This window comes from Lates calcarifer, linkage group LG1, assembly GCF_001640805.2.
Source record: "Lates calcarifer isolate ASB-BC8 linkage group LG1, TLL_Latcal_v3, whole genome shotgun sequence".
In the NCBI taxonomy this organism is placed as follows: domain Eukaryota; kingdom Metazoa; phylum Chordata; class Actinopteri; family Centropomidae; genus Lates; species Lates calcarifer.
In genome coordinates this window covers 3,313,502-3,338,011 of record NC_066833.1, presented here as the reverse complement: position 1 = coordinate 3,338,011, position 24,510 = coordinate 3,313,502, and the positions used below count along the sequence as shown (strand labels likewise).

Sequence of the window (24,510 nt, the reverse complement as noted above, 5' to 3'; positions counted from 1 at the left end):
CACAGGTTCTCCTCTTTTTCTTTCATCGAGCAGCTGTTGTTCAAGTTCAAAGTCCAGAAATCCACTCTTCATTGCCCCCACCAACATATTATCCATAAAGTCAATCATATCATCACAAAACACTGTAGCTAGCTGATATCATTAGCGACACTGTAGAACTTGCTAACTCTCTCTGTTTCTTTCCTCTCACTGTTTTGAATAAACGCTGTTGTGACTTCTCTTGACTCTTCATGTTAAGTTTTTCCCTTGGGGATTGACCGTTCACTTTCTGGGGGGGTGTCAGTGTTTCTTTAATTTAGTTAAACTCAGAGAAACTGTAGATTACTGCAACAGCTTTCACCACGTGGCCTTCAATCCCGACGGAATAAAACGTTGATTTAAATGGAAACGGTGAAGCGTTGAACACACTGATGTGTTACGCATGCGCACTGTTGATTGGGTAACACCTCTAGCACACCCACCAAATGAGAGAGAATGTGCCTTAAAACTCGTTTAGAGATTGAATGTACCCCAGATTTCAACTTTTGAGCAGCAAACTTTTATTTCCTTAATTTCTTTATTTGACTTAATGTAAGAACCACTGAACCGCTCCTAAACAAAAAGGTAAAAACATAAAACTGTGATCATTTAAGTCTCATTCATTCATTCATTTTATCTGCATTAATGTTTGAATAATCATATCTTTTTGCTTTATTCATCTGTCTGTATTTTTCTATTGCATTATTCATTTGTTCGAAAAACTCTCAAACAAACAGCACAGGGACGACATGAAATCATTTTTCAAGCTTTAATGACTTTTTACTTCAACGTCTCTATGATCCTATGTGACGTTTTGCAGACCCCGCCCGGTGAAATCCCTCCCGTCGTGCTCTGTGGGATTATCTGATTGGCTGCTAGGTTTTCCTCTCTTCTCTGATTGACTAACATCTCGTGCGTGAGCTCGGGAGGCGGAAGCCGGACGTGTACCTGCCTGTCACCGCTTCTCCAGCAGTCTGATCCGCTCTCTGCTCAGTTACCCTGTGGTACGGTTCAGGACGTCGTCCCTCCTCCTCATCTCGTCGGTGTTTGTGTCTTGGAACCTGAATAAACTAAATAAGGTAGGGGTTTGAAACATTCAATGAAACCGTGTTTTCTGGAGGACGAATTAGGCGACGTACAGGGAAGTGTCGGCTCTTATCTAATTTCACATCTCCCTGTTGTCCTGGTGCTGTGGTTATAGCACAATCGGGCCAGAAACAGGCCAGTGTTCCAGGGTAATGTAACCTAAAATGATTTCTGCGTATGTTCGAGGAAATAGGGTTCAACCGAAAGCTAGTTTTAATTGAAATGAAGTCATAACCCGGGCAACCCGACATAATGTGATCATTAAGACCCACAGCTCCTTCCTGTTTCTGTTATTTAATGGCAAATGTATTTTAAAGAAGAATAAATTCCTCGCCTGGATTGACTGCCTTTGGCTATGTTAACAGTCTCCTCCCCATCATGCGATGATCAGCCTGTCTGCAGACTTGTGCAACTTCTGAGAACCAAAGTGTGTGAAGTGGTGAAACTATCACAGCTAGCTCTAACTCCACCAATCAGCTGTGCATTAATGCAAATAAATGTCGCTGAATATATTTATATATTTCTAAATCAAAAACTGAAGACAGTGGACTTGCACTGCTTTACCATATATTGCAGGGTTTGGTTGCTTAGCTCCATAAGAGGCTTATGGAATCAGTTAGAGCAAACTCATGCCGAGTCACTGGTCTGGCTACTCCTAGTTTATGTTATGAATGAATTCATTCATTGAGGAAACTGTAGTGCTATGCAGAGGGGAATTTTTCCTCTGTGGTATCAATGTTCTCTCTCTACCTGATCGCTTTTTATCTCTGCTTTGATTAATTTCTTTATCAATGTTTGTGTGCATGTCCCCTTTGTCTTCCACCAGGCTTTAAGATGTCTCAGAAGATCAAGGCAGGCTCTGTGGTGGAGATGCAGGGAGATGAAATGACTCGGGTCATCTGGGAGCTCATTAAGGAGAAGCTCATCTTCCCCTACCTGGAGCTCGACCTGCACAGGTGAGTCCACCTCAGTATAAAGAGTATAAAGTATATGTCAGTTTTTGAAATATCTGGTCTTGGGTCTATAAAGAATTTGTGATTAATGTGCATTCTTAATTTTCAATACACTCCTCATAGCATGAAGGAAGGAGTGTACTGTGGTTAATCATGCTCCCAACATGAACTACTAGGTGAGAATGAATAAAAAAGAAAGTCAAATGACAGTTTCTGCAGCTCTGGGATTTCTAGTTTTCCTTGTTTATACTAGATTCTTGAAGAAACCAGAATATCTGATAAGCACCCAGTGAAAAGGTGTCTGGGTTTGTTGAATGAATACGGGTGGAGTCCATCTCGAGCATTGTCTCTGACAAAGGGACTCCTCCAAAGGAGGAGGAGGAGTTATTTTCCGTTTCCTTCCTTTTCTGACAGGTTACTTTAAAGATCACCAGTCAAACCATTTTTTAGTGAATATTGGCCAATTACAGCACCCCAGGTTCTTCGTTTGACCTCCCTCCTCTTCTTATCTCTCACACAGACTTTGTTCAGAGTTGTATGTTATTTCCATGACCCTTATGTGAAGTTCAAATCACTGATGATCACAACCCTAATTATGAATCATATCTTTACTGTGGAGACTACTCTAAAATTTGGCTTCTTTTTTCAGATTTGAAAGATATTTTACACTATTTTCATCATTATTGTATTACATTATAAAAGTTAATGATTTATTGTGCCACAGGTCTCAGAAGTACATGTTTGATGACTTATGGCGTAATAATTACTATGTCGAAATAACAGTTTCTCAGTAAGGTGGACTGTCATAGACCTAGCCACTTGAAAATCAAACTGTAATCCACTTGGCGCTTAGACATCTTCAAAACATTTTCTAGAATATAAAAAGTTCATTTTTAACTTTTAAAACACTCGTAGGTTATTGCAGACACAGGTTACAGGGTAAACTATGTCATGTGCATGTGTTTCTTGAAGGGCATTGTGCAGGTTTTCTGGTCAAGAGCTCCCAAGAAATGAATGAGCTTGCTGAATATGCGAACAAAATGACGAGACACACGTTAAGAACAAATCTGAACAGCATTCTTGTTAGACCTGAACCGGTTTGTTTAAAGCATCTCTGTCTATTTCTCTGTCCTCAGTGCTATGTATCCAGTCAGTCGTCAGTTGTTGAACGTTGTATTGTTGTAGCTTGGTGTTGGCTTTCGGGGGAAGGGAAAGAGGAAAGTGGGTAAAAGGTCATAGCTGCTCTCAGACAAAGCCAATGGGTGCACAGGAAAGCACATAGACTCTTACTTAAAGGGAATGATAACCACATTGAGCTTAGGCAGTTTTCAGATCAAGTAAACTCTTTCTTCTCACTGTTTGTTTTGAAGCTGCAAGGTTCCCCAAGTGTGACAAGTGGAGCAACCGTTGCACTCATGTTGGCAGAAGGCCTATTATTACACAACTGATTCCTTGTTTCCTTTGTCTTTGTGTCGCTGGCTGGTTTAGCAGATCTCCTCCTCACTCAGGCATAAAAGAGGACCAGAGAGAGCCAAGTTTCAGTGCTGCAAAGGAAGTGGGGCATGGGGTTAATGGCTATTCTTGATGCGAACACATTTTCAGGTCTTGCAAGGAATATAATTAGCCAAGATATGGACTGAATAAAGCCCTGCCAGCAATTTGAGTTATTCCTCAAGCTGGAAACAAGCTCACACTCTGTTTCATCTCTCATTAATTCTGTTTGTGTCCTTTGACAGAGTGATTATGGTTCACATCACAGCTGTTGTACTTTAACATTCACCGCCTAGCTTCTAGCCCACTAAAAATCACTTTTAGTGCTTCGTTAGTTTGTCCTCCAGGGCTGTGCTCGTGTAGACTGAAGCATAAATAATCCTCTAGAAACAGCATGCATTTGTTTATAGTGTCTCGTGCCTCTGCTGTTGAGATTAGAAATGGCTTCCATGTCTGTTAGGTCTATTTCTTCTTCCTTATATCTCTGTTTACTTTCATAAATACAATTACTCAAATATATGTAGTTGTGTACGTAGATATTTTTTAGTACAAAATGAGGAAGCTTTCTCTCCAGTACAGTATCATTAATTCTAACCCTGTTCTCTCTGTCTCCTGCAAAAGCTATGACCTTGGTATGGAGAACCGAGATGCAACAGATGACCGGGTGACGGTTGAGGCGGCAGAGGCAGTCCGCCGTTACAATGTGGGCATCAAGTGCGCCACCATCACACCAGATGAGAAGCGAGTGGAGGAGTTCAAGCTTAAGCAGATGTGGCGCTCGCCCAATGGGACCATCCGTAACATCCTAGGAGGCACAGTGTTCAGGGAGGCTATCATCTGTAAGAACATCCCCCGCCTGGTGCCCGGCTGGGTCAAACCCATCATCATTGGCAGACATGCCCACGGAGACCAGGTACCACAACTATTTACAAGACACCTGTTGGCCAAATTTCTCTGTAGATGATATTGTAGTTTCTTGTACTGTATAGTATCATGTCATAAGTACTGCAATTGTATTATGGATTATGTTTGACTATATAAAAGCTGAACAAAAATGTTTACAGCTAAAGCAAACATGGCCTAGATTTAAGTTGCTCTTCAAAATGTCTGCTTTGACAAATTCTTGTCTAAGGTAAACATTAGCTTTATATGTGAGGTTGTAATACTACTGGAGTACGAGTAAGTTGAAGGAGCAACTCTTAACCGTATAGAAATTATAGGGAAGTCATTTTCTGTACAAAACTTACACTCCCTTATTATCTGACAAAATGGCTGTTATTACTGAAGCACCCACGGGGGTATAATTTTCCAGCAAACCTCTGTGACCACTCTCTCTGTCAGCTCATTAATGAGCTTAGTGAGCTGCAGTTCTGTCAGACATTGAGGGGTTGTCAGGAGAGACTCAGTCAATAATTATATTTCCTCAGCTGTCCTTTGGACCATAATGTACTGCCTCTGCAGCCAAGACTAGCTGCAGCAACGTCACAGCACTAAATCACAGGCTAGCCTGTGGCACTGTGCCAGAATCAACAGGACAGAAGTTGCATAATATCCCATGAATTTCAGACACATGCATACTGTACACGCTGCTGACATACTGTGTCAGCTAATAATTCCAGTCCTGCACTGTGGCTGTCCTTGTCACTGTCATTTGAACTTTGATGTAAGGCCATTTTACTGGACGGGGTTCATACCATATCATCAAAAGCTGTCTCCAATAGTTGTGTTGCTTTGTGGGGTCAAACAGGCTTGTTGCTTTCTAGTATTAACCTTTTGTCTTTCTGACTCCACTCCCCCACAGTACAAAGCCACGGACTTTGTGGTGCCTGGGCCTGGGAAAGTGGAGATGACCTACACGCCCACAAGTGGAGAGCCAATTAAATTTGTCGTTCATGAGTTTGAGGGTAAGAACACAGCCAGCCCGACGCAGGCTTCAAACACTGTACCACATGCTAAAGATGGGTGGTAAAGTGGGTCAGGCAAGACACCAACTACTGTGACAATATACCTTTTAGTATCATATATACAGGTGTGCAAATATAGACACATTAGTCTTAAATGAAATATATCTTGAAGTAAAGATGTCAGTTATCATGATGTAGATGTGTAATGGAGTGTCAGTCAATATAACTAAGCTGAACTGGTGCTACTGAAAAGCTTTTACAAGCACTTTTTCCATTGTGTTCATATTGTAAATGGGAGAATATGAGATATGGCTTATCTGTTTGTTTCTGTTATGTTGTAACTATTCACCTGTTTTATCTGTAAACCAACCTCTGAGCTAACTGAGACTTTAAAAGGTTGAGTAATAACCACTAACAGTGATTTCTTTTCAAGGCCTTCCTCAGTGTTTGTCCAAACTAACATAATGAACACGTTGCACAGCATGTGTGAATGCACCATACCTGATGTATATATTGGTGTCTGTATGTCTGTCCAGGCACAGGGGGTGTAGCCTTGGGGATGTACAATACAGACAAGTCCATCAGGGACTTTGCCCACAGCTCCTTCCAGATGGCTCTGTCCAAAGGCTGGCCTCTCTACCTCAGCACCAAGAACACCATCCTGAAGAAGTACGACGGTCGCTTCAAAGACATCTTCCAGGAGATCTACGAGAAGTAAGGAAAAACACCTGCCAGTCACACGTGCACTTTTTGCTCCTACTGCAAGCTCACGCACTCTACCATATATAAATCACAACTTAGAGGTGTTGTCCACCCCCTTGTGTGTCCCAGGGAATACCGTGCTCAGTTTGAGGCCAAAGGCATCTGGTATGAGCACCGGCTGATAGATGACATGGTGGCCCAGGCCATGAAATCTGAGGGAGGCTTCATCTGGGCCTGCAAGAACTATGATGGAGACGTACAGTCTGACTCTGTGGCACAAGGTTGGATATGAAGAAACTCTCATTGATCTGATCCCTGGAAAACACCATAATAATAATAGAATAATATATATATATATATATTCATTTCTTGGTCCCAAGATTTCCTTATGTTAATGCGGTTTTGTGTGACTCTATTTCAGGCTATGGCTCCCTGGGTATGATGACCAGTGTGTTGATCTGTCCTGATGGACGCACAGTGGAGTCTGAGGCCGCCCATGGCACAGTGACCCGCCACTACAGACAACACCAGCAGGGAAAAGAGACCTCCACCAATCCCATAGGTAGGAGAACAGAGCATATACCAGGGCATTTAACAACTAGCCAATAACCCCCCCGCAAAACAAAGGTTTTATTGATGGATATTACAGATGTTAACACGAGTATTAATTCACTAAAGTGTGTCCTTACACTGTGTATGTGTTTGCTACAGCCTCCATCTTTGCATGGACACGGGGCCTGCTCCACCGGGCAAAGCTGGACAACAACACAGAGCTGCGAGTGTTCTCTGAGGCACTGGAGGCCGTTTGCATCGAGACCATCGAGGCCGGTTTCATGACCAAGGATTTGGCGATCTGCATCAAAGGACTGCCAAAGTTAGTCTCTTCATACTCTAACACTCAGCTTATGTTTCTTCATCGGGTGCTACAGTGTGACTTCTTTAAATGTCCTCAGCAAAAGAATGAATTTATTGGGTCATACAGTATCAGTGCATTAAGATCCTTTCCTAAAAAGCTTTATTTTATAAAAGTATATGAATTTCTTCTGACAGTAGCAGAGGCGATCTTAAATTCAGCACACATGGCCTGTCGCCTTTAAAAACTTTCTTTCTTCACGTAATCACGTAAAGCTCGTTTGTGTAACACTCACGCGCTAACAAGTTAGCTACTGTTTCATTTCAACTATCCCAAGATAAGCTACACTTGCTGGGTAAAACTTGACACTTCCTGTGGTTGTGTCGCAGTTAAATCAGTTCATCTCACTGGAAGGCTGCTTTCTGTCTGTAACCGTCTTCAATGTTCAATTTTATTATTCTATTTTTTTCTACTTATGTTGGCTTTGATGGCAACATTTTAGATACTGTTGTACAGAGAGTAGAAACCCTGCAAACACACTTGGTACCTTCTAAAGTAAAGTTAAAGTAACTTAACTCTTTGTCCTGTCTCGCTCTGTTTGCAGTGTGACACGTGCAGACTTCTTGAACACCTTCGAGTTCCTGGACAAGCTGGCAGAAAACCTGAAGATTAAGCTAGCCAACCAGCCCAAACTGTGATCTCACCTCGCAGCCTCTGCAGTTAAAACACAAACACAAACACACACGCACACAGATGACATCTACACAGCCACTGGAATTAACACTGGAGCAGGGAGGAGTGTGCCCCAGAACTCCAGGAGATCAAATCATTCCCTAAACTGGGCTCTGATCGAGCAGGGTGCCTTGTCCACAAGAAAGGGGAATGGAGGCTTCTGACCAGTATGGGCCAACATCCCTGTTGATGTATCACCACTAGACAAAAAGCCAACCTGAAAACACAACTCAAACATTAACAGTGTCCAGGAATGACGCTGGACGAATGAACTGATGGCCCAGTGACCTTGTTTACCTGAATTGCACTAGGTCCCCTGAAGTGTGTGTGGTGTGTGTTGTCAGTATTTGTTGGTGATCTGTGCTAGACAGGGGACATGATTAGTCTAGGGGAGAGACTCTAGACCCTCACTGCCTTATTTGTTTTGTGTCAAAGTCATCAGTTGATTCTGGTCATCTCCTATGTCTTGTAATGATTTAACAATACCTCAGGCAACATTGTATGATTTAGCACCAGATGAAAGAAAACAGTAGTAGCACTGTCTGTATTTCACTAATGAAATTTTATGGTTATGCATCATGAAACACATAATATATTGACTGACTGTCATTTATAGCAATCAAACAAGGGTTGTGACTCTTCTTACACAATTTGTAAACAGTTTTCAGACCACAGTACATGCTTTTAGATTTTGTACTCATTAACTTTACTAGTCACAGTTGGTAAAGAAATGTATTTATTTGTCCTTCCTTTATGTGTGTGTGTGTTTTAATACCCAGTTTGTCGTCAGTGCATATCCTGCCAAAATATCTACATCACATTCTCCATCTGTTGGTGTGTAATCAACATTATGTTCATTCCTCATTATAACTCATAATAAATGAGTTTTTGAAGAAACAGTGGTGTAATCTTTTGAGCAGAGCTGGATTACTTTTGGGGGGCCTCCAGTGATCACTCAATACACAAGACCCAGAATAAGCTTGTATTACTCTCCTGACCTAGAGGTGTCAGGGAGGAACGTGGTCTTCAACCCCGCTGCCGCGGTCTGAACGTGTAGACAAAGAGGCAGACAACTTTAGCGTTCACAAGCGGTAAACTGCAGGATTTATTCTCTACAACGCATTTTATATTCACACTTCAATTAATAAAACAAAACAAATTCTCATTGTGTCTCAGCAATGTTCACATGCACCACACGTGCTAAGATAACAATTAGCAAATGCATCCATAGCATTGAAGTCACAACCTACAATTTGTCCACACACACACACACACGACAAAAAACAAAACTCTAACCCTTACAACAAATTCATACACGCCTGTCCCATGTTCTGGGAAACATACATGCATTAAGGAGGAATAATAACCCACCTGAACGTGTAGACAAAGAGGCAGACAACTTTAGCGTTCAAACTGCAGGATTTATTCTGCAGTTTCTGCCTCCCAGGGTCATCATGCTCCTCACAGGCACGAGGCGCCCTCTATTGGCATGTAATAGTATAGCGCTAACAAAGTAACAAGCAGTGCAATGTGAAACATACATTTTAATAGCTTTTAAGACACAATGAAATAAAATTAAAGAAAATATTTACTGGGGTGTCTATTTTTATCATAGTTAACCTTCTTCTTAACCAATAATGAATTGAACTATTCAAATGACAACGAGATCTCTGCATACCTTTAATCTTAACTGAATTTTAGTTCCTTGATAACATCTTTTAACCATTTTACACTTGCAGCAAAGAGTTTCATAAAATGACACATTACAGGAACAAGCCATGATGGTCAAATTACCAAATTGTCACAAACTATATATGCAAATTAATTACTAATAAACAACCACTTCGCATAAACCTGATGAATCAGATTAAAGCTGCTCACAGGAAGCTGAAGTGAATCAAACCATAAAGCATACATGCAATGGCTACTCTACCACTAAGCACCCCCTTTAACAAAGCAAAAAAAGAAAAAAAGAAATAAAACAGGATGATCCACTCAGTTGACTTCCTATAAGCCACAGATAACTACTATGATGGCTGAGCAAAATTTCTCTACATTCAATATAATCCAAGGTGCACAGAAAGATGTTGTCCAACACATAAATCACTATTTATTACAAATGATAAGTCAATAGAGTGCTCAGCAGTGTCTGTAGCACTCTGGACTGGCCTGGATGTGAGGTCAAAGACTGTCTCTTCCTGCTCTGGCTTCACCCTCCAGGTGGCATCACCTGCCCTTATCAGCCAGTTCACTTCCAGCCACTAAATGGGGGTCGACTCAGAGCAGAACATCCTCCCATTAAAGACATGCAGGTTACTGGAATGTGTATTTGTAAAGAACCGTGTTCATATTGTATTTTGGGTTAGACCAAAAACCTATTTAAAAACATCCCTGTGCTGCTTGAGAATGCCTTGTTTCTTGGCTGATGTGCTCAAGTAAACACTCCAAACTTTAGTCCTTCATCAAACATTAGGAGTCTAACAAATAACACATCTGTCACAATTACTTAACAAATCTTTGATTTAATGAGCTAAAAGTTACAGTCTTATTATTAAAGTCATGCTTTTAAACATTTAGAACAAAAGCAGCCTACCAAATCCAATACCAAACAAAGGCTGACCTCAGCTGCTCTCACAGGTGTGTCTCAGTGCAGGAAGAAAAGGCCCAGGTGAGCTCCCCAGCCCTGTTTTAGAGTCCTAATGCTGAACTTCTCTTATGTACTTTTAAAGATTTTTAACACCAGTAATATTTGTATGAGCTTTAAACAACAAAAAGACACAATGAATTGGGGAAAAAACAAAATAAAATTAAAGATTCTAAAGCTCAAGGTGACGACATTAACATCTAGTTTTATCCTACAAACAGTTCAAAATTCCAAAGTACTACACTGACTGTAATGTGAGACCAAGAAAGTATAGTACAGTAGAGGAGAGTATTGTAACATTTGAGAACCTTTGATCATTAAATGTTCAGCATTTTTATTTGACTATCAGAATAGTTGCTAATTAATTTTCTTTCCACCGACCAATCAGTTCACCTCTACAAACAATAATAACACAACAATAAAATAACCATAAAACTCTAATGATGAGCAGCAGATCATTTATGACTACACGACTGATTCCCCTGAAAAACTTTAAACTTGTAGTTTGTAGTTCTGTGAGGAGGGAGTTACACATGTTGATGGCCCAAACAGAAAAAGCCAAACCATGGTTTTATAAAAAGGAACCACACAAGAAAATTCAGATCTGCAGAGATCAGGAGAATCTGACTCTTTACTCTGTGCGAGTATTTTATTTTCCACGCCTTTAATAAACGTCCTGCGCCTGTTTGTCCAACAGATGGAGCTGTTGCGTTAAAGCCTCCCACTCAGCTGTACAGTAGAATCATTTTGCATGACTCGTGAGGACTCACTATAGTATCCACGTAAAAGAAAACAGCACCGGGAATAGAGCAACAATAGGACTGTAACAGCCCAGCTTCTGTCTCTGAGCCTGTCAGAGTCTGAAGAATGGATCCTTATCAGCCCCAGAGAAACCACCAGAACCCCAGGAGATACACTCACCTGAGAGAAAACACAACAAATATGTCTGAAAATGATCAAACAGCTGATAATAATAATCCGGACAGACAGGCAGCTGACAGCGGGAACCCACAGGCCACAGACAGACGGCCTCAGTAGTAAGTAACAAGTTATATAGTTTTAGCAAAATCAGCATGAAATCTGACTCAGTATTTAGACATTAGCACAGGTCGACCTGCTTTTTAATGAGACGCAAAATAGACAGTACTCACTCTTTAAATCTCTGACAAAGCTCTTCATTCTGCTCGAGTTCTGTAATATATATTTAGAGTTTTGTTTGTGTAGCAGAAACTGTTTACTTTCACTTTCGTTTCATGTGATTAGAAAGAGAAACGGTGCCTTCACTGTTTCCCGGAAATCCCAACATTCATTGTTTCACTCCAGAGCTACAGACCTTTTTAACACAAAATGACCATAAAGTGTGCACTGTAACAAAAGACATTTGTCTCAGCTGTGTCTTTGCTTCCTGTTACCAGAACGAAAAGAAGAAAACATATTAATAGTGAGGATTTTAGGCTATTAGTATAAAGGATATATAACATTAAAACAACAGAAAAAGACGTTGTTATCAATAAACAATATGAACTTCACTCACACTGGTTAATTTGTACTCTGTTTTATGCATTTCTAAGCATTAAGCATCTTAACAGTTTATTGTCGTTTTGTCCTGTGGGTGTGTGTTTGTTCAGCTGCAAATCTTCTTAAATGGTCCTGCTGGGGATGAATGAAGGTCTTTGAATTGAACCGACACAATGATACCTACACAGAGCCACAGAACTTTATTTTAAATTCTAAGTAAGCTCCCAACTCAGTGTGAATATCATACAGTTTAAATAAGATGAATAAGATGATTCTTGTGATCTTAAATTTACTCAGTGGGATTAACAAGCTTCTCAAATGCAGCAGTGTTTAATGTTTGTCTAAATACACTATAAAATCTATCAAAATAGTATTTTACCATGAGATATTTTGTTAGAAAATAAGCATCTAAAACAAGCATTCTTGGGATTCTTGCCAACATTTAGCAGTCCATTTAATTACTAATAATCTATTTGTGTCTCTGTCCTCGTCTCAGCTCAGGTGGATACACCGTGATCCCACCGAATGAAGCTCGGCGAAACAAGATGAAAACAAGTAGGCTGACAGTGCTGCTTTCAACTGTTCCACCCGTATCATTTTGATCCTTATACATGTTTGAAGTTTTTTTTTCCAAGTAATGAAGGTTTTTGTTGCTGTAGTGGCTCAAAAAGAAGAGGAGGAGCATCAGAGATGGAAGGAGACACACAGAGTCACTTCTGTGAACGAGAATCCAGAGAGGCTGGGTAAACCACCACACAAAACATCCCCACTTTCCATCACATTCACCTCGGAGCAACAAGTGCATCCAGTCTAAATATCCACAACTATCTGTATAACATTAGTCTTTATTATGTTCACTTACTGATATTGTGCAATCTGTTTAATTTGTCAAGGTGGCACTGTAACACTGGCTGAAGCCAGACAGAAACAATTTGCAGACTTGCGTTGCTCGAAACTGCAGAAGAAGGTATTTACTCACACTTTGATCCATTCAAATCACATGCTTTAAATATATTTGAATATATTTAGAATTATACTTTAGAGTAAAGTACCTGGTTGAATTATTTTACATTAATGCTTTGTTGTCCTTAGAATATTAGTGTACAGTCTATCAGACCAAACCATGTTTGCGATGCAGAAAAATGTTTCGGAGCATTATCTTGCACCTTTCCTCTCTGTGACTGCTGAATCACACACAGAAAAAAAATGTATATGTTTTTTCAAGTTGAAAAAAGAAGAGATGGACAGGAGGAGGAGACAAGAAGAGGAGGCGGAGCAACAGAAGAAGAGAGCCGAACAGAGGGAGAAGGTGAGACCAAGATTAAAACAACATGAATATGTATTTTTGCCTTTTAGCAAAAACATTTTTAAATGTGTTCAGTTAAGTGTAATAAAAATGCCCATAAATCACTTATCACCCCTTCTATTTTTATTTTTATTATCTTTGAAAACAAAACATTGAAATCTAAGAAAAATCAACCATTAAACACATTTTTATAACACCCAACACCCTTTGGGGAGTTATTTTACTATGAAGTGATAATTGACTGGTTTGGCGCCTCTTCTGTCCCTCAGCCCTTCTGATCTGTTTCTATTTCAGTCAGCACAGTGATTTCCTGTATATCCCAGAGTGCTGTTTGACAAACCCCAGAGTCCCATGTCAGGAATGCACTGCACTCAGCCACGGCTTGAGAGCGTAGGTGGAAAGAGCAATAGCAGTTGCAAATGAGAAAGAGCGTAAGCGAGTTTTCCAGTAAAGAGCTGCATGGAATGTAACATGCCCTGTGGCTGCAATGCATTATGGTCTGTGAATTCAGTGATGGATTTTCCTGTTTGTAATTGTTGAAGGTTGGTGTGAAGATGATGAGTTCAGAGCATGTGTCAATCCAAACAATGGGTGCAGAAATGCAAAGTACAAGCAGTTTTTTTTTGTTTTTTTTTTTACAGTGGTGCATTTGACTCAGGTGCAGCTTTATGAAATACACCTCCAATTGAGGTCGTAGTTAAAGGTGGTGTTGCACTGGACTGCAGTCTATAGAGATGCATGAGGTACTGCTTTGTCGTCCCTCAGTGATCAGCAGTATAATGTTTAGCCTCTAGATGTCAGTAGAGACAAGCATCCATCTGAACTGTAGCACGTACCTGTGGCCCTGAGCTGAGTCTCACATAGTTGCACACACAAGTGACAACAATCTGATTAATGGTCTCGTTGGTTTCCAGCCGCCGAAGACAGCTCCTAACTGTGTTCTCAGAAATGTTCTACTCCATGTCTGGTCCCCGCTCTTAGTCTAACAGTGGTTAATGGACTGCCACAGTTAATGTGGAAGGGTGATTAATGCCGAAGACTAAAGCCGTATTCCGCAGACCTTTTCCTGTTGCGCCATGACCTCTGCAAAGCCATAGGAATGTCCTGGTAATCCAAATAACTTAACAGATAAATGTGAAAGAGCCTCTGCGTAGCCTATAGACATGATCTAACTAGAGACTGGCAAAAACAACGATCCATCATGACCCACTTTGGTTTGGGAGAGTTTGAGAAACAGGGGCAGTTAAATACCAGGTGGAGAATTATGAAGTGTTCAAACCACAGAGACTGAGCAAAGTAGAGTTCAGCCCTGCACCCGGACTCAGCGACCCTCTTTATCTTGTAGGGTTGAGATGTCCTGTTTTTTTGCATACATACTGTAACAGCTCACATGGTCAGGCTGCACATGTCAGAGGTGCCAAATGATGACAATATCATCTCAAAATGAAAATGAAATTCAAACACAAATATGTTTGTCTGCAGCCAGCAAATCCACTGAAGTTACAGGGGAGTGGAAGGGATTTCCATGTCTCTATAGGGAAATGGGATTTAGTGACTAATAAATGTGTCATCTTACAAATTATCTCATACAACCTAAAAATAAAGTAGAGGATGATTTAAGAGGATGTCAATGCACCATAGTGATAATTTTATACTTTAATTCTATATATAAAATGTTTTCACATAAATATTGTAAAATAAATCTTTTGGCATGTCTCTTATAGACTTTCTTGATAATTCTGATTATCTTGGAATTTATTGTTTTTATTGTTTCATATTCATAAACCTGAGCTCATGTTATTATTATTATTTTCATATCAGACAAGAGACATTGCAAGTGTGCATATAGTATCTGCCAATGTCTGTAATTACAGTGCATCAGAATACAATTATTATTGCAGTTACTGCAGCTCCTGTACTCTGCAGTGTGTTGGATGGATGGATGTATGACTGGTAACCCAGGTCTTTCCAAGTAATCACTACAACATTATCATGCTCACAGAGATAAATATCACTCATGCATGTTTGAAAAAGCAGGACTTGTACGGTGGCTGCATGCCACACATTCAGCTGTGGTGTGACTGCTGACTGTCATATGTTGCAGGCTGAGCGGCTGGAGGAGAGAAAGCGACAGGAGGAGCAGAGGAGGAGGGAGCAGCACAGGGGGGATCACCTCAGGTCAGCCAGGGATCAGGTTCACTTGGGTCTCATCACTGTCACTGTGCGGCATTGTTTTGTTTTTGTGTACCGTGTTGTGTTCTTTCTTGCTCTGCAATGGATCTTAGTCATAAATGTAGCATCAAGTGACACAATCTCTAGACCTTTACAAAGGAAGCGCCCAATGTCTGCTCCTCTGCTGACCTATAATTATATTATATATTTTATCAAGCTGCATTTTCTGTGGCAGAAAAAGTAAAAACAGAGCATAGTAGCAGTAAATAACAGAGGAAGCATCAAGACAGGTGACATGAGGTTCACTTCTAGTTTACCTATTCAAACTTGTAAGCAGCTGCAATGCCTGTTTTTTTATCAGTGTAAAAAGAGAATTTCCCTGTGAAGACACTGAACAGGATGTACACTTACACACAGTTGGATGACTGGCAAGAGACCAAATAAACAAGGATAAAAGAGATTAAGAGACAGTCACCCACGCTAGCAGCTAATTAGCTCAATGTCATTTGTTTTGCCTGCATCCAGTCATAAAAGAAAAGTAGAAATTTTGATCCGATGATCTGATAAAAAGCTGAGTCACTGAGGGGACCACGTACATCTGCACAATATTTCACTGCAATCCACTCAATAGTTTTTGAGATAATTTAGTGAATTTAATTTGTATTAAATGTTATAATAATTTAGACTGACCAACTGGCAGATCAACCGACCATTATACCTATGTAGTCGTAACAAACAATGGTCAAAATTAATACAACAGGGACCTAGGTACAGTATATCCTGATTTAGTTTAGTCTCTAGTTTGGGTTAATCTCCAAGACCCTGGATCCTACACTTCCCATAATGCAATTTGATAGGGTCTTTTGTTAGACACTCCCTTCCCGATAAATAACTCCACATCCCCTGCCTTTAACACAGACTTTGTTTCAAAAATGTGGATCAGAAAACCCAAGTTTAAATGTGTCACTTTTCTTAGATATGCCATAGAGGGCGCTGTACAACTGTTTCCACACGCTGACTTTGATGCGCAGAATCAATGGAATACCCCTTTAAAGGGGCCAAGAGTTTGGGATGTCATATTGGACACTTACTATATAGTAAATGTCTACTGTCTGCACAAGGTTTTCATGCCATATTCTCCAACTGTGTCTCAGACAACTTTAAATAAATTACCCAGACAGTCATGATATTATTGGAATATTATGCATGGCGGACTCTGAGGGAAATTGTTTGTCAAGTAGCATGTCTGGCATCCCATCAAGATAAATACAAAAAGGAGACAGCAGACCAATATGTGAACCTGAAGAAACAATGAAGACATTTAGAAATGGGACAAAGGAGATGGAGTGGGACAGCACAGCAGATCAGATGCTTGTGAACGGGGAGAGCAGTGTCAGAGAGGGACAGACAAACTTGGTCAACCTTGTGGGACTGTCAGCGTCTCAGGCCTGTGGAGTGTCTGTGGAGAAAACAAATACTCTCTCATTATTTGTGTGTTTCCATGTTTGTGCTTTTTGAAATGTGCGACTGTCTTTACTACAGGGTGAATGAGAGTTTTCTGCAGAGCTTTGAGAGGCAAGCCCCAGGTCCACTGGCATCCAGCAGTGCCACACACACGTCATCCAGGGTGAGACAGCAACCACATAATGTGTGTGCACTTGTATGTGCTTTCACGTGTTTTGTTTGTATACACCACACTGTGTGTGCATGTAGGCACAGTATGTGCACACACATGGTCCCAGGATTCAGTGTTAAATCTCATATCTGTGGCTGTGGGGTCGGAGTCTGAAGCTCTGTGGTAATTCACACCGATAGATCTGCCTTTGTGCGCTGTTTTCTGAATAAATACTCCTGGGTGCAGAGTTTTCATCATCCAGGGCCGTGTGAGTATTAAACAGTATCCCCAGTAGGCTGGGTGGGGTGAGGAGCCCGATCCCCCTGCAATTATCTACTGGTCAGAGCTGGGGCACACAGCAGTGCAGCAAAAGGAAGTATAAATACACAGAGGAATAGGCCACTGCCTTTTCCTCTCTCTTGCCTCTCCCCTGCCTCTTAATGTTGTCTGTCTGTCTGCTCCTTTCACTCTCCTTTGTTTTCTGTGCTTCCTTTTCTCTTTTCTCAGCCTCTCTTCCTCTCTGTCTGTTTGGCTTTCCTGGGAGGGATTGAGTGGAAGGCTAGTAGAGTTCAAGGGACTTCCCAGAGTTCACACTGAGACACAACATGACATGATTGTGAGGAGTCTACAGAGGACAGAACAGAGTGGAATAACCTGTACTAGTAAAAGTACCTGGAGGAAGCCCAAGCTCTACACCAACCAGTCACATGCCTTGTCAGTCAAACGGGGCAAAAGCTTGGCCTCATTGTAAATAACTTTCCTCTTAATCAACATTCTTTTTTGGGTAATTGCTGCCATAAGTCTTAACATCAGTGTGTCTTAAATGTGAGGAGGTCACAGCTATCCTTAGCTCAGAAAACACATTTATTAGAAAGTGTTGACAGCTTCTGTCGGAAAGTCAGACACAGTGCTAATAGTGTCTGTGCTCCTCCACCCAGCCCGTCAGTGATGTTATACCAGAGAGGGAGAGAGTGAGCAGGAAACGGCCTGAGGACACACTGTATTCCTCACCGTATTCTGCTGTGAGCGTATTACTGTATGTGGTGACTGACAACACTGTTAAAACTGCACACACAGCTCCCTCGGTGGACAGAGGAAATGTTTTCTTTCAGGGCTTTTCTCATTGTTGTGCATTTCTTTTCTTGCTCTCTTTCTCTTTTTCTCACATAGACCTGACGCAAATCTTTCACCAGGCAAGTTTGTGGTGAAGAGAGAGAGAGAGGGAGAGAGGGAGACCTAGGGTCAGACTATGGTGTAGGAAGAAAGAGAAAGCAGTCAGTTACAGTAATAAAGAAGTCTCTGTTCACACACACACACACACACACACACAAAGTAACACACAGACAGGCTAAATGGATGATAGAGTTCACCGGTGGTACCAGGGTTACAGACAGAAACAAAGACTCACCTCTTCCTGCTTTCCCGCCTTCTCATTTTGCTTTGTCTCATCTTTCCTCATCTCACCTCCTCACCTCTTACATCTTGTCCGCCATCACCTCTTGTCTCCCCTTTCCTTTCCTTTCCTTTCCTTTCCTCTGCTCTCCTCTCCTCTCCTCTCCTCCCTTCTCAGGCTGCTGCTCTCTCAGATAGACGTCACAGATTAGGAGATGAAAGCCTGTGGCTGCAGAGCAGCAAAAGTCAAACTTCTTGATGTGGTTCTGAGCAGGACCCTGGGATCTGTTGTTCTTTCAGCAATGGCTCCATAAGGCAGATTGATCTCTCCTTCATATCCTCTATTTGTGGGCATGTGTGTGTGTTTACATGTGTGCTGTGTGTGTGAGTGGGAGATTTTATGCTAAGCTTTGATGGGAGAATAGAGCAGCACAGATGGGCTGTGTGTTCCCTCTTCCTCTTGTGCCATCCTAAATAACCACCTCCCTCCACCTTAGCTGTCCTGGGGCAGGAAAACAGACTGAGACTTGACGTCAATGGAGGGTGAAGGTGTGTCATTTTTAAGAAAAGGGGAAAAAAAAGATTTGGGTTGCCTCAGCTACAGACTGATGACAACTTTGTAAAAATCTTAGAAGGCTGCTTTACACCTGCTAATAACTATCATGCAGGAAGCCTCATAAATTACACAAGACAGAAAACAAATTTATTGAACCTCTGCATCCTTTGTTTCCTTTTGTCATTCATCAATGTGTGTTTTCATGTTTTGAATATTTTCCAGCTGCTGGTATTACTGTTATGTGTTTGCTCACGCTCTTCAGGCAGCAACATTCCTCATAGTTCCCTGTACATACGCTCTGCTCTGCATGTTCTGTATGTAAGGTTACTAGATGAAGAGTTCAGTTCATCCTGAGGAGAACATGAATGCCTGAGCCAAATTTTATTTGATATTTTAAAGTGCAGATGACCACTAGAGTATGTCATTAGTAAATTTTGTTAGCTCTATATATCAGCAGATCTGTTGTGCTTTCTGCCACTGAAGAGGAATAAATCTCATTCATGTGCAGTGTCCCTTTTCTCACTCCACTGTCAGTGCTAGTCATGCAGACTGAGCTGTCACACAGCAGAGAAACTACATACCCTATCTACTACACTGTAAGCTGCACTTTCCATTTAAAACTATAGCTTTAATGGCCTCTTTATCACGAGTACAGTGTACTGATTGACTCATACTGGGCTTTAGAATTAATGCTGATAAGATACTATTTGTAACTCTTTCTCAGTTCCCCGGGGCATATTCGAGTGCAAGACATTTTTTTCTTTTTTTCTTTTTCTTTTCTTTGTGTGACCAAACTTTGGTTTGATTAAACCTCTGTTTTTGTCAGAGTGAGGCTGTGGAGAGAAAACAGAGAAGTGAGAAAGAGGTACAACTGGAACACAAGAGGTAAGAACATTTATATCGTTTTTATGATATTTAACCATTTAAGCAGGTTGTCTCTGTTTTTGCAACTTGAAAGCACATCATTTTCAACCACAAATGAAACTGAGACTCTCAGCTTAATGGAAATGCTGAAATGTTAGAGCTACGTTACACAAGCAAAATTGCACTTAATAAGATTAATCGTTTGTTTTGTTCATCCTTTTGGAATAAAACCAGAATAGCTGGGTCAGTGAATGTTAAGTGGCTGTGAGCAGTTTACTGACCTCACTATATTTTAGTGGTATAGTGGTATAGAAGTTTAAAAAGCTGTCAAACACATCCTGCTCACTGCCATTTGCTGCCTGCCAGCATGTTAAGCTATAAAGTATGACATTAGCTAGTTTTATGTGAACCATTTTTTTGATTCATGATATTTTGACAGGGTGAACTCAGTCTTTCTGGACAAACTTGAGAATCGAGGCAGAGGGAGTGAGAAAGCGGAAAAGAGGGAAGGCGTTCAGGAGGCAGAATGTCCCTGTTTGGCCTCTGAAGATTTAAGACACCAGCCGCCTACAACAACTGGACAACAACTCTCCTTCGATCACCTGAAACCAGATCCAGACCAGAGCTGCTCTGGCTGGACAGAGGAAGCTGGTGAGCTGAGAATGGATGTGTGAATATTCCTCTGTCTACTGTTTCTCACGCCTTTTTTTAGCCTGGCTTAACGACACTGGTTAACCAAACCTAAATCAGATATGTGACAGGAGTTGCCCACCTCATCCCTTCTTAGAGGACTGTGATTGTCTGTTTAGTCTGTGTTAAATCAAAGGCTTTACGTGCTTCAAAAATGTAGCCAGGAAGTTATGCGTGGTACGCAGTGATGTTGTAGCTCCTGGCATTTAAATCCTGCTGATACTTGTAGTTTGTGGGAAACGTGTGTGTGTCTATGAGTGTGACTAAGAAAGTGTTTTCCGTCCTTGCTGGGCACAAACCTTTACTTATCACGTACTGAGCAATGCATCAGACACATTTAAGCGTGAGTTTGAAGACAGGACGTAGAGAAAGAAAGCCTGACACCAACATGCAGCTTCTGTCAGTCAGAGAGGAAAATTCTCCGGGAACGTTGAACCGTGTCTACACTGACAGACTCTCGGCCTGCAGCCAAACACACACCAAGAGAAACAGTCATGCCCTTTTATAATTGGCCTGCATTGGCATAGTGAGTTTGATACCTGACTGGCTGCCATACACCTATGAATACCTGCCACTCACTTTGCACAAAACAAAACAGAAACCGAGATCATTATTGTCATTATTTATTGAACCAAAGCATTTCCTGCTACTGCATGTGCACACGCTACATATAACGAAACTCATTCTTTGTCTTTGTCATTGTTTAACTTCATTACACACAAGATGGAGAGTGTTTGGAAGATGAACAGTGACAGGATTTCCCTGATCAGGAGCATTATTTCCATAATGATATTGACCCTTGGCTGCAACTAACAGTTATTTTTATTATCAAATTATCAGTCCATTATTTTCTCAATTAATTAATTAATTGTTTCATCTATAAAATGTCAGAAAAATGCCCAAGGCTTCCAAACAAAAGTCTAAAGCCCAAACATAGTCAGTTCACAGTGATATGAAACAAAGAAAAGCAGGAAATCCTCTATTTTGCTTGGAAATGACTGAAAGGATTAATGAGTTATCACAATTACTGTTTATTATTTTTCTGTCGATTAACCGATTGATTCAGCTGATAAGCTAGTCAGCATAGTCAGCAGATTGGGTGTTGGTCATCATGTGCGAGATCCAGTTTCTGTGTCGTCAGTATTCAGTTCAGTGGTTCCTCTATGAGTTTGTTTATTATATAACTCAATATTTAGCACCCCAGCAATTCTTTCAATCACAGCGAGGTAAACAGATTTTAAATTGGGAAGAAATGAGAGCACTGATATTGGATCCATACAACAGGAGTTGAGATATCAGAACTGGCAGTGGGAGAGACAAAGTCACATTCAAGTTATTCAAGTTATTTTTTTATTCCCAGCCCAAAGCTCAGTTTATGAGCCATCCCCTGGCTCTTGTCCTACCTCTCCATAACCTTTCATTCTTGACTAAGTGCCCATCTGAACACCAGCCACAGCAGGGCGATTTCACCAGTCCGAGGTCAAAGCTAAAATACCCAAGAACATTTCAAACCTTCAGTCCTGGCACTGCCGTTGTGGGCGCAATTCTGCTTGTCGGAATCCCACAACATCCTCAATCCATGTTAGGCTACAGCCGTCAGCCCCAGTCTGTATTTTACCAGCGTGCTGATCGGGTCTTTCCGCTCTGTCATTACGTGCTTGAGCCAATCTCCTGTCTGGTTGGGTGATGGCTTCTTTTCTTTGTCCCTCACTGTTGCCCAGGACTGCATGTCTGATTTTCTGACCCCAGAAATGGACCAGCCCGTGGCAGGGAGAACCATACCAGGAGTCTGATCCCGTACAGTGTGGGTAGCTGTAGGGAAAAGATGCCAATATGGTCACGGACTGGAGAGCTTTCAAGCTGCCCAAAAGAAATGTCTGCAGAATTCCACTTTTCTCTCTCATTTTTAACCAAACAGCTGAGGACAGATGATTTGGGGGATTGCCTCACAACCTTCGGTGACTGATTGTGTGCGCAAACAAAACAAATTGTTTTAGCTCAAAGAAAATAATGAAATATGTGATGGTAAGACCTCCAGCTGTTGTGCATCAGAATGAGAAAAAGTGCACTGTGCTGCATGTCATGACAATGAAAGGCCCCTCTTTCAACACGGGCCTTGTGGGAATAGTAATGAATAAATCAGCCTCTTTAAGGATTATTTGTTTCCTGTGTGTTTTCCAGACTCGGAGCCTGACTATGACTGGGCCTTGATGAAACTGATGAACAGCTTTCCAGAATGCAGCAAAGTCTTCCTAGAGGACATCCTCATCCAGTGCAACGGCGACTACGAGCAGGCCTGCACACTGCTGATGAGCGTGCTCAGTTGAATTTCATGGACGACTGCCTTGTCTTAATATTATGTTGTTTCAAATAAAATGTGCAACTAGTGTTGAGATGTTAAAGAATTGCTAGAAATCAGGTAACTACCTTGGTGGTGAATGAAAGCAGCTGCATTAAATATATACCTACAGAGCAGTATGTGCTGCTTGTAATGTGTTTTGGATTATACTATTAATCATTGAGTGTTTGGTGTCTTGTATCTGTCTGCGTGCACCAGTGAGTCATGTTGGGTTTTCGCCCTGACATAGAGTTGAATTGATGTTCATTTTCACCAGTTTAGTCAAAGGTCATCACCATGACTCATAATCTTCAGATCATATTTGGGTCTCTTAATTAAATCAGTGTGTGCAGATGGAAGAAAGCTCTGCCCAAATACATGATGCTTTTTGTTTGTTTTATAATCAAAATCGTATGTGTTGTATCTATAGCCAGATTCTTTAAGATGACAAAAGATGAAGAATCCAAATAGGATTTTATGTAGGAAGGCCTTTTATGACTGACTTCAGTTAGGAAGTCACAAGACAACCTTTAAAAAAAAAAAACTCCTACTGTTTAAGGGTTAGGGTTAGGGGTGTGTGTGTGTTGTAACCATAGAAACTGGGCGAAGTTTCCAGGTGGGCAGGGCGCACAGAGCTGCTGTCGGAGTGTGATGAGTCTTAATAACAATGAGCAATGAGCTGGACAGCAGAGATGGTTATCACCTTGACCGAGGCAACAAAGAACGAAGGGGGACTAAAAAAATCCCCCTCCTCTTTGGCATGAAGTCATGTGAGGAGCGTTTCACTGCTGATGTTATCCAGCAAATGTCGTCACCCTCAAGATCAACAAGAAACTCAGTGTCACCCCAGCAGCTCTGCACTCATGACGGCCATATCATATAACTAACAAAGGTAGAAAGTTTTTAAATTTCTGTTATATAGTATGGCACTGACTTAAAGGAAATGATGAATTCCTTTGAATAAACCAAGTGAATGATAATTCCTTATTCATTTGTCACTGGAAACTTTATTCTTCATATTAGATTATATGAACGTCTAATTTCACATTATTTCATGTTTAGATGACCTGCTGTGCTCTGACTAAAAAACTAATTACTCTTACTTGTAAATAAAAATGAATAATATGAAACAATTATTTGTGGTGCCACTGTCCCTATTTTCCTTAGAATTAGGAGATATTAAAAAGTTAATAGGAAAATTATCACAAAAAAAATCTGATTCTAGTATTTGTGGGTTAAAGTAATCTCACATGTCACACTGAGAGTCACGTTGATTGGACAACTACCATATCTGCATAGGACTGGAAACAAAGGGTGACAATATATATAATTACATATCCTTGAACTTTGGAGGGAGCCAGGCTAGTCGTCCATCTTTCCAGTATTTATGCTGAGCTAATATCCTCCTGGCTCTGGCTCCATACTGAATCCACTTCTCCTCTTCTCATCTAATGCTCAGAATTTATAAACACATTTCCCAAAATTTTTTTATGCAACTGACCTATACAGTTGGAATAATATGTCTTTATAAGGAATTAATCCCAAATCACTACATCAAACACTGTACTGGTCACATTCATTTGCAAAATCTCAAAAAAGGTCTGACTGATGTGATAATGTGATGCTGTCATATTATGCAGTAGTTTGTGTTCTGACATTTTTAGAGGAACAGATTT

The 24,510-nt window shown here is 40.9% G+C and overlaps 2 protein-coding genes across 2 annotated transcripts; both read left to right on the top strand.

The window, feature by feature from the left end:
- Positions 1 to 1,892: 1,892 nt before the first annotated feature.
- On the top strand, positions 1,893 to 8,636 carry idh1 (isocitrate dehydrogenase (NADP(+)) 1). Its single transcript, XM_018704381.2, has 8 exons — positions 1,893 to 2,060; positions 4,170 to 4,461; positions 5,350 to 5,452; positions 5,989 to 6,166; positions 6,284 to 6,435; positions 6,576 to 6,716; positions 6,866 to 7,028; positions 7,612 to 8,636. The coding sequence occupies exons 1-8, from the start codon at positions 1,939 to 1,941 to the stop codon at positions 7,703 to 7,705; spliced, it is 1,245 nt and encodes a 414-aa protein (XP_018559897.1). The 5' UTR covers positions 1,893 to 1,938; the 3' UTR covers positions 7,706 to 8,636.
- A 2,223-nt stretch (positions 8,637 to 10,859) lies between these two features.
- Positions 10,860 to 23,018, top strand: epsti1 (epithelial stromal interaction 1). Its single transcript, XM_018704384.2, has 10 exons — positions 10,860 to 11,420; positions 12,398 to 12,456; positions 12,561 to 12,644; positions 12,795 to 12,868; positions 13,127 to 13,210; positions 15,312 to 15,385; positions 16,922 to 17,006; positions 19,769 to 19,827; positions 20,246 to 20,457; positions 22,678 to 23,018. The coding sequence occupies exons 1-10, from the start codon at positions 11,251 to 11,253 to the stop codon at positions 22,821 to 22,823; spliced, it is 1,047 nt and encodes a 348-aa protein (XP_018559900.1). The 5' UTR covers positions 10,860 to 11,250; the 3' UTR covers positions 22,824 to 23,018.
- The last annotated feature ends 1,492 nt before the right edge of the window (positions 23,019 to 24,510 follow it).

Coding starts and splice junctions, on each gene's coding strand:
- idh1 (XM_018704381.2), top strand. CDS start 1,939: ATGTCTCAGAAGATCAAGGCAGGCTCTGTGGTGGAGATGCAGGGAGAT. Junction 5,453..5,988: donor TGTCGTTCATGAGTTTGAGG/GTAAGAACACAG, acceptor ATGTCTGTCCAG/GCACAGGGGGTGTAGCCTTG. Junction 6,717..6,865: donor GACCTCCACCAATCCCATAG/GTAGGAGAACAG, acceptor TGTTTGCTACAG/CCTCCATCTTTGCATGGACA.
- epsti1 (XM_018704384.2), top strand. CDS start 11,251: ATGGATCCTTATCAGCCCCAGAGAAACCACCAGAACCCCAGGAGATAC. Junction 13,211..15,311: donor GAGCCGAACAGAGGGAGAAG/GTGAGACCAAGA, acceptor CATATGTTGCAG/GCTGAGCGGCTGGAGGAGAG. Junction 17,007..19,768: donor CCACACACACGTCATCCAGG/GTGAGACAGCAA, acceptor TGTTTTTGTCAG/AGTGAGGCTGTGGAGAGAAA.